At 46.5% G+C, this 10,266-nt stretch overlaps 1 protein-coding gene across 2 annotated transcripts in view; it reads right to left on the reverse strand.

Annotated features, from left to right (window-relative positions):
* The window catches only part of prkd2 (protein kinase D2), a 73,397-nt gene extending 63,875 nt beyond the window's left edge, over positions 1-9,522 (reverse strand). The window contains exon 1 of one of the 2 annotated variants that reach the window (XM_071359301.1): positions 8,594-9,522. In XM_071359301.1, the coding sequence (XP_071215402.1) occupies positions 8,594-8,920 (327 nt within the window). In that variant the 5' untranslated portion in view covers positions 8,921-9,522. The remainder of the gene's footprint in view (positions 1-8,593) is intronic. The other variant, XM_071359302.1, reaches the window with a different exon arrangement.
* Positions 9,523-10,266: the final 744 nt, after the last annotated feature.

The following is a 10,266-nucleotide window of genomic DNA, read 5'->3' on the forward strand; positions in this document are numbered from 1 at the left end:
TCTGACATGCACTGTCAACTGTGGGACCTTATATAGACAGGTGTGTGCCTTTCCAAATCATACCCAACCAGTTGAATTTACCACAGGTAGTTTTCAAGTTATACAACATCTCAATGAGGATCAATGGAAACAGGATGCATCCAAGCTCATTTTCAAGTCTCATAGCAAAGGGTCTGAATACTTACGTAAATAAGGTATTTGCTTTTATAAATGTGCAAAAATGTCTAAAAACCTGTTTTGCTTTGTCATTAGGGGGTATTGTGTGTAGATTGATGAGGAAAACATGTATTTAATACATTTTAGATTAAGTCTGTAAAGTAACAAAATAAAATGTGGAAAAAGGGAAGGGGTCTGAATACTTTACGAACGCACTCTATATTTCAGCAATTACATTTACTTTTGATACCTAAGTATATTTAAAACCAAATACTTTTAGACTTACTCAAGTAGTATTTTACTGGTGACTTTTACTTGAGTCATTTTCTATAAAGGTATGACAATTGGGTACTTTTTCCACTTCTGGGTGTGTGTGTGTGTGCATACGTGCGTGTGTACATGTGTGTGTGTGTGGTGTGTAAACGAGAGAGAGGTAAACAGGAGATTGTGTGTGCGTGTGATCACATTCCCAGGCCCGTTCCAGAACGGAGGTGGAAACAATGGCCAGGCCAGGGACTCTGTCGCAGCTGTGTGTGTGTGTGTGTGTGTGTGTGTGTGTGTGTGTGGAGATGGCCCACCTGTCCAATTCGCTTCACCTCGTCCTGTGCACAGTTCCCCAATTCAATTGCCCTTAGCCTTTATTGCTCTCCGTCTTTCTCTTTTGCCCTTGTGTAAATATTTTTCACTCTTTCTTCTTCCCTCCATTCCTCTCTATGCCAGGTAACCTGGTCAACAACACTCAGTGAGACTCATTCACTACGCATACCACTTTAGAGTGCCTATAAGGGAGTAGTGAGGGTAGCCACTTGTTGCATGCTAGACTGAGAATCACAGACACACATTTTGAAACCTAAATAGCAAGGAAACAAGGTTGACTAACAGTTGCAATCTGTGAAACCATTTTTTCTCGACCTCTTTTGCCCAACGGAAATACAGGAAGACAATGAAGGGTGTTTTCTTAGTGAATAATTATACCAACCATGGGTCTGTGGGAAGTTCTAACAGGCATCAGTTCTTACAATCATCTGACATGATGAACCTATGGTGATACTACAACACCTCAACTGACACAGTCAAGCCTCGAAAGGTCGACCCTCCCCAGTTGCACACTCACACACATTACAAGTACAAATAGTAAACAGGTTATTGGTCTGAGAGTTAAGGGCCTGTTAAATAGACACACATCTTGGCAGTGAGACTTGACTGGCTGATGAAAGACAGACAAAAACAAGGGACAAAATAAAAGCTCACAGTCACATGGTACTCTAGTATGCTGAATGGGTAATTGAGTAGGGCTGTTACTTTGACCGTATTACCGCCACAACGGTGGTCACGAGTCATGACGGCAGTCAAATTCCACGTGACTGTTTCGTCCCGGTTATTAGGCTTCTCCGAGCTCTGATGCTGCTGATGGTCATTAGTAGCGTACCAAACTCGTCCCTCTAGTCACTCTGACATCATTGCAAATGTGTTTGATTAGATTTTCAATTACTTCATGAGAGCCCGTGAGCTCATGTTGCGCAACATTTCTATAAGCTATGCAATTGTGGGAGAAAACAGAGTGATGGCCTCTACTAAAAAGAGGAGGGTCCCATCAACTTTCTGTAAGCTAGGCCTACTATATTTATTTCTCAACTTTCCTAATATTAAGCTATACAGGGGTATAGCCTACCTGGTTGGCATGAAAATGAACGACGGGAATTGCGTCCTCCATTTGCTAAGTGCATAGATTACGTGTATTTTCCCCCTGTCCCTGTTTCGAGACAGGTGCATGATAATAGCCTAATAGTTTATCAACATTTTAAGCTAAAAGATCTGATCTGTTGCGTCAGGCTCATTGCTTAAAAAAGTTTTTTTGATGCTAGTGGTTGGATTAAATTTGGGATCTATCGCATCCCACAACTGTTCCAGACTATGTTTGGAATATTTATTTCTCGCCCAGAATAGGTCAATTTTTGTACTATGGGGGATAGTAGATTGACATAGGCTAGTGCTTTTGCTGTTCGTTAGGCCTACTCATCTTGTTGGCTGATGAAAAGTAAATGATGACAGTTCTTCCAATATCTTCAATATGCACAGAATTGGACAAGGACGCGTAGAGTTGCGTCCCCGATGTGTCTGTCTTCACTTGTAGCCTGTGACAAAGACCTGATCACGTGACGGGCATTGGCTAATAAGAATTGAGCTACCTGAGAGAGCCATGTAAGTGAAAGGTGTTTCGGGGGAACGCAGCCGGGACAAGGGAATTACATTTATTATATTCAGCCCAAGGGCAAAACGACCACTGGCCACAAAAGGCATGGATTTTTTTAGGGGGCATTACGTCCACACAATGGGGATGTCGCCGGAAAATTTGAGGTATTATCAAGTGCTTGTCAAATTGTGAATGAGAGACTGATGAAGTGTGTGCAGCCTGCGCAAAAAAACTAAGCAGAGCTCATGCCTTTTATGCAACTTTTTTCAAATCATCATTGGAGTCGCATCATGCAGCCTTAGAATGTATAATAAACCTAAACATATAGCCCAACATTTATTAATGTGACTTGTTGTTCTACAACTCTAAATTAAGCATATAAGAGGACCTGTTTCTTTGTTAACAGCTCAATACAAAATAGCCGCATGTGCGCACTCCCTCAAATCATTGAGAAAATATCCTTTCTGTTTCATTCAGCTCTGTTCAATTGTATTCTTCATACTATGAAATATAAAATAATGCCACGGAATTCTAAGCAAATCTTGTCTGATAAATTAACTAGTGTAGCCCACAACCATTTGGCATAGCCAGATCAGGACCAAACATAAGGACAACTCAGAGTATGCTATTCCGTTCCTCTGAAATCGACTACATTTTCTTCATATCATGTTTCTTTAGACCTGTCTCAAATAAATCAAGGATTTATTGTGATAGTGTAGGCTATATTACATGGATTAATTAGACTTTTTAAATGTAGTTGTTCCAATGGTCTGCATCAGTGGCTTGTAGGCTACGCATGGAAGCCAGGAGATGCTAAATGTGTTTATGTTAACGGTCAATTACCGTGAGACCGGCAGTTATCTATGAGAAGACGAGTTTCAGGATTCACACAAATTCCAACTTCTCAACTGGTGCTTGTTTACAACATTAAACTTTCGAGCATACATCCCTGACACACATATATACTGTGGATAGTCCCGTGTGGCTTTACAGTAAGGCCAACCAAAATAGGGGAACCGTAATATTAGCAACTGACCAATGGGAAGCGGGGTCGTCTCTATGAGTCAGAGTTACCCTATGAACCTCAGCAACACACAGGGAGTGGAGGCTCTATAGACCTCAATTGTCCTGAAACAATGAGAGAGCTCTACCCAACAGCACCAAATTATCCGACCCTACCTCTTCTCCCACCAACCCCAGAGAGAGGGGAGGTGCTTTGGGGGAAAATGTGGAGGACGAGGGGAGGGGATGGAGGTGGAAGGATGAGTTGGAAGAGGAGGACGTGGAACGCCCCCAGACAGAGTGGACTCCAAAAGGAAACAGGCCTCATTTCCTCCTCTTTATCCCTCAGACAATGGGCAGCAGGGAGAGGGATGGAGAAAGGAGACAGAGACAAGGGGATAGGGAGGAGGAGTGGAGAGGAAGGGGGAGGAGGAGAAGAGGGAAGAACTGATGTGAGAAGAAGAGGGGGAAGGACAGGGGAGGGAGTTGAGGATAAGGGAGAGAGGTGAGGATAGGGGAGATAGGTGAGGGGAGAGAAGTGAGGATAGGGGGGAGAGAAGTGAGGATAGGGGGGGAGAGAAGTGAGGATAGAAGTGAGGACAGGGGAGAGAGAAGTGAGGACAGGGGAGAGAGAAGTGAGGACAGGGGAGAGAGAAGTGAGGACAGGGGAGAGAGAACTGAGGACAGGGGAGAGAGAACTGAGGACAGGGGAGAGAAGTGAGGGGAGAGAGTAGCAGATAGGGGAGAGAGTTGAGGAGAGAGGTGAGGATAAGGGAGAGAGTAGCGGATAGGGGAGGATAGGGGAGAGAGGGGCGGACAGGGGAGAGAGGGGCGGACAGGGGAGAGAGGGGCGGACAGGGGAGAGAGGAGCGGACAGGGGAGAGAGGAGCGGATAGGGGAGAGAGGAGCGGATAGGGGAGAGAGGAGCGGATAGAGGAGAGGGGAGCGGATAGGGGAGAGGGGAGCGGATAGGGGAGAGGAAGGGAGGAGGAGAGAGAATAACAGCGTTGAGAAGAAGATAAAGGGAATGAAGGAAGGAAGGAGAGAATGAAGGAAGGAGAGAAGATGAGAGTAGGAGGAGGGAATGCAATGATGCCTTTCCACAAATCCCTGAATAAACCAAGTGTTCTGCTGTTTCAGGGTTGAACTGACAGACAGACACAGCCTTAGTGTTAAGTTCTTATTTGTTCCTATTCCACTAGGAGCAGGGGCTGGGGGCAGGGAAAGAGAGTGTGCTCTTACATACTGTAGGCTCTGAAGTTAACGGAAAAACGTGTCAATGGAACACAGGGAGGCTGGCTGGCTGTTAAATAAACAGAGAGAGTAGCCGGGCCTGGCCGTGGTGACTCAACATTTCTGACTGAGACGGACGAACGGGAGAGGAGAGCCGAAAGGAATGATGGAAGAGCCGTGCCAAAACACCCGTACTCCTCACACACACACACGCGCAGTCATAAAGAAGGCGTGACAGCGCCTCCTTCCCCTCAGGAGGTTGAAAAAGTTTGGTATGGGCCCTCAAATAACTTGACTTGCTGCATCACTGGTTGGTGTGGCAACTGCACCGCCCTCGATCGCATGGCGCTACAGGGGGTGGTGCGGACAGACCAATATATCACAGGGACCAAGCTCCGTGCCATCCAGGACCTCCATATCAGGCGGTGTGAAGAAAATCGTTAATAGGTGTCACATATCAGTTTGCAAACAATGTCCAATAAAGAAATACTTGAGTTATTAAAGCCGCATACAAACATGGTCTCTTTTATGTTTTCTTGAGTAAGGCAGCTCCAAAATGCAGGTGTTTCAGCCTAGCTCAGTGCTTTCTGTGGTGGGGCAGCCAGCGGAAAATACGGAGCATAGGGGTCGGAAACGTTTTCTAGTTGCGCCGTGATTGGCTCAGTGTTCTGTCACTGCAAAATCGACGGGTAGAGCTAGAAAATTCAAGCCCCTTGGGTGCTGCCATAGACTTAAATTAGAAGTTCCCATCCAAGAAGGATCAAGGTCATTGGCCACAGATAAAATAACGTCAAATCACATTATATCTACGGAAGCTTTGGCCCAGCGTCGTCCGGGTTAGGCCGGCTAGGATGTCCTTGTCTCATCGGGCTCTCGCAACTCCTTCTGGCGTCTTCTAGTTGACTTCAGTCGTCAGTTCGACAGTGTTTCCACCGACACATTGGTGCGCCTGGCTCCCGGGATAAGCGAGCATTGTGTCAAGAAGCAGGGCGGCTTGGCTCTCGACCTTTGCCAAGTCCATAGTGGAGTTGCAGCGATGAGCCAAGATCGTAACTACCAATTGGATATCACAAAAATGTTTCCCCCCTCTGATAACCAGGTGGTGAATCGCATCTCTGCATGTCTGGCAGACATATCAGTGTGGATGACGGATCACCACCTCAAGCTGAACCTCGGCAAGACGGAGCTGCTCTTCCTCCCGGGGAAGGACTGCCCGTTCCATGATCTCGCCATCACGGTTGACAACTCCATTGTGTCCTCCTCCCAGAGTGCTAAGAACCTTGGCGTGATCCTGGACAACACCCTGTCGTTCTCAACTAACATCAAGGCGGTGACCCGTTCCTGTAGGTTCATGCTCTACAACATTCGCAGAGTACGACCCTGCCTCACGCAGGAAGCGGCGCAGGTCCTAATCCAGGCACTTGTCATCTCCCGTCTGGATTACTGCAACTCGCTGTTGGCTGGGCTCCCTGCCTGTGCCATTAAACCCCTACAACTCATCCAGAACGCCGCAGCCCGTCTGGTGTTCAACTTTCCCAAGTTCTCTCACGTCACCCCGCTCCTCCGCTCTCTCCACTGGCTTCCAGTTGAAGCTCGCATCCGCTACAAGACCATGGTGCTTGCCTACGGAGCTGTGAGGGGAACGGCACCTCCGTACCTTCAGGCTCTGATCAGGCCCTACACCCAAACAAGGGCACTGCGTTCATCCACCTCTGGCCTGCTCACCTCCCTACCTCTGAGGAAGTACAGTTCCCGCTCAGCCCAGTCAAAACTGTTCGCTGCTCTGGCACCCCAATGGTGGAACAAACTCCCTCACGACGCCAGGTCAGCGGAGTCAATCACCACCTTCCGGAGACACCTGAAACCCCACCTCTTTAAGGAATACCTAGGATAGGATAAAGTAATCCTTCTAACCCCCCCCCCCCTTAAAAGAGTTAGATGCACTATTGTAAAGTGGTTGTTCCACTGGATATCATAAGGTGAATGCACCAATTTGTAAGTCGCTCTGGATAAGAGCGTCTGCTAAATGACTTAAATGTAAATGTAAATGTAAAAAAGGGAGTATGCCTCTCTCCCCTTATGGGCCAGAAAAGTTTGAATACATTGGCCATGGTGTCAATCTAGCATGATGACTGCCGCGTTCAAAACAACTGGAAACTCGGAACTGGGAAATCTCAGACTTCAGTGAGTTCAACTGGGAACTCGGATAAAACTGGTAAAATACGGAAAATAATTTAACGGTCATCCAACTCGGAATTCTATGTCGGGATTTCTGGCCTCTTTCTAGAGCCTACAAGAAGGACCGCCGTGCCACCTTCCTGTTCAAGTGAGCACAGCAAAACAAGGTGAGTCCAAAAATGTATTGTATTCTGCTGCATTAATGATGTAATATGCCTGGGAGATATGTATACTGTAGCTAAGAAAGTAATACTAAGTGTATGTTGTGTGGTAAACTGTAAGTAGCCCCTATGCCTCACCCTAATAATTTGGTCCCTTTCCCCCTCATAATTTAGCCTACTGTTCTGACTTGGTGGTGCACATGTAGCCTATAGGCCGTTTTAGAGAAATGCAATCATCTAATATAGTAAGAGCTTTCTTATATGCCCCCTTTATTTATCCTATGGTTCTGACTTGGTGTACAGGGAAAATGCTGTAAGAACAGTCAATGTTCTGAATTCTGTCGCTGTACATTTCAAAAGTACTGAACAATTATTAATGTCTTAATCCAAATTACGGATCGCCTCTTATCTGCTCGTCGTCCCCTTATGCCATAGTTCGTACAACTCACTTGTCAGTAGAAACCACATTTGTTTAAGCAAGTCAGCCATATCAGCTATGTTTTATTTAAAGGCAGTAAATGAGGCTGAATGAAGTGTTTCGCTGCCAGACAAGGCTCCGCTGATTTCGAGGTGTAGCGGTGGTAAGGATTCACTCCATGGTGCTGAAAAGAAAGCTCTGCTGTTGGAACAGCATTATGTAGGGCCCTAACAGTTTGTGGGCACCGTTTGTCACAGTTATAGTGCAATTAATGTATTGTTTAGTGTTGTGTCGTGGCTTTGCTGGCATGCATCTAAAAAAAGATTGATATTGATTACTGCATAATTGGGTTTAGAGCTGGGAAGAAAGGCATTTCACTGTACTTGTGCAAGTGACATTAAACTTGAGTGGACACTACAGTACAGTATTCTGTAGGGAGAAAAGGAGAGTCCTAGCATGACATTTACAGTTGACAGAGACACATACAATTGGCATTGGGCTGGTTTTGTTCCGCACAACAATAACAGATTAGGGAAAGCAGTGGTGGAGGCTGAGGGAGATTTATTTCTTTCAGCATTTCCTTGAAAAGTTGCCCGTGTCTAATTTTTCAAGCTCCCGCTGGCCAACCTCCAGTGACTGGCTTTGGAAATCTGGTAACCTAACCATCTCACAGTCTAATTGGCTGATAAAAATCTATGCATCTTATTCAAGGCACTGATTTGAGGATAATGTTCTCCTGCTGGCTGCTGCAAAATGGCCGCCTTGCTTCTTCTCTGTGTGTGTGTGTGAAAGAGAGAGAGCCCATTGGAGAGAAAAGGGTGGCATCTTCAGAGAAGATCAAAATTGCTTCAGCATTACTGTTATAGCACTTAGAGCTCGTCAGCAATTACTAAACAGATAAACACGAAAAATACACACACACACACACCAAAGTGGTCTCAGGGCAAATATATTACTCTGTATGTAAATCCCACACACACACCAACGTGGTCTCAGGGCAATTCGTATTATTCTGTACTTAAAGATGTGTCACAACGCGTCTCAAACATGCAACCTTTGGATTGCTAGACGGCCGCAGATTAAGGCCACCCATCCTCCCTGATCAACCTTCCTACTTTTGTTTCTGTCTAAAGTAACTAGACCATTTGTAGGTATCATACATCTTGGAGACGCTCAGACATACGTCAAGTATGTTTCGTATGGCTCTGAGGCCAGGCTGCACACACAAACACACACAGCGTGTGCTCTCACCTTAATGTCTACGATGGAGCAGGCGATCTGTTTGACGTAGGCTAAGTCAGCGGTCTGTGGCAGCAGCACTGACTCTCTGGTCAGCCCAATCTGGAGGATGAAGGAGACCCCTGCCGGGATGGGGGGCACGTGGGACATGGCAGCCCCCCCAGGGCCCTGCCCGGCCCCCAGGTCCACAGGGGGGAAGCCACCCTGAGTAGAGGTGGGAGGCACAGCCATGGGGGTCCCCTGCTGCATCACCACGGAGCCTGGGGGAGAGGGGCCCCCTGGGTGGAAGAAGACCTGGGACAGGGGTCCCGATGACATGCAGGGGCTGGCGTTGGCCATCCCTCACTACACACACGCGCGCGCTCGCTCGCTCTACCTCCCTCAGAGAGCAGGACCGTGAGGGTGTGGACACGCTGATCCACACACAAACACACTGCTACAGAGTCTCTGTTCTGTGTCCACCCCCTCTCCTAGAGGAGTCAAGAGAAGATCCCTATCCAGGAAGCACTGCTCCTTCCTTGCTTTTTCTCTCCCTCTTGATTTTTGTGACCTGCACTCACACTTGTTCTTTCATTATCCCTGCAAGGCAAGAGTGAGCGACAGACTACGAAAAACTTCTCCCCTCCTACCTCTCCTCCACCCCTCCTCCGGTGAAGAAGTTGCTCTGCAGATGAGAAAGTCCAAATTTTTCACAGGAAACACTGAGGAAGGGGAAAAAATAACAACCAAAAGTTTGTTGTCCTACACTCCAGCCTGTACAAAATAGCTTCCTTGAGCAGGAAACTGAGAGAACGAAGGAGAAAGATAGTCTGGCGGGGCTTTTCTTTTTCCCTGTTTCAGTTTCAGCCGAGTTAACTATTTTCTGTAGAAAAGCAAGACCGAGACAGCTACGTGAAGGTACCTCCCTCCTGCCCTCTCCTTTCTGAACTTGCCACAACCAAGGAGGAAGTGATATGACTGACACTGCTCTCTGCCAATGGGAGGGGAGGGGTGAGCTCTACATAAGCCTATGTCAGTCCCTCCCACTCCCTGGTCTCCTCCCAAGCTAGCAACCCCGCCCCCTTCTCGCTTTTTCCTTCCTCTGTGTTTAACGCTGGGTTAATTCTTCTTGTTGACTCCTTCTCTGACAGCTGGCCTCGTCTTCCTCTAGCCTGAGGGGAACTGCTCACAAATATGTCTCTCTTTCTTTTAAAACACTATCACTCTTTTCTCCGTGGCTTTGCTTTTTTGGTTCTCGCTCTCCTCTCCCTCTTGGCAGTGCCAACGACATACAGGTCTCTCTGATTCTTATAGGACCGCACCTACAGTGCATCTACCGGTCTACTCAGTGAAGTAGAACGGAGCTGTAAAAATCGGAGTAAAAACAGAACTGTAAACATACATTTTGGTATGTAACTAACTAGCTTTATGACTTTTGGTAGGTACTCGTTGTTGAATGTTTGCTCAATGTCTAATTGCTTATGATGAAAAACTATTATTTAGATATAGATATTCTAATTAGCATCATCTATGGCTAATAGATTAAGAGAAGTGAAAACAATAAACCTACTGTAAAAAGCACACTTATCGGCGGTTGTTCCGAGTTGTAGCTTTAAGGACCACTAGAGGGACATGTATCCCTCAAGAGTCTCTGACATCATCATCATAAGACTGGACTGATCCAAGGTCTGTTTTGATCTTCATCA

The sequence above is a fragment of the Salvelinus alpinus genome, chromosome 22 (assembly GCF_045679555.1).
Source record: "Salvelinus alpinus chromosome 22, SLU_Salpinus.1, whole genome shotgun sequence".
In the NCBI taxonomy this organism is placed as follows: Eukaryota; Metazoa; Chordata; class Actinopteri; order Salmoniformes; family Salmonidae; genus Salvelinus; species Salvelinus alpinus.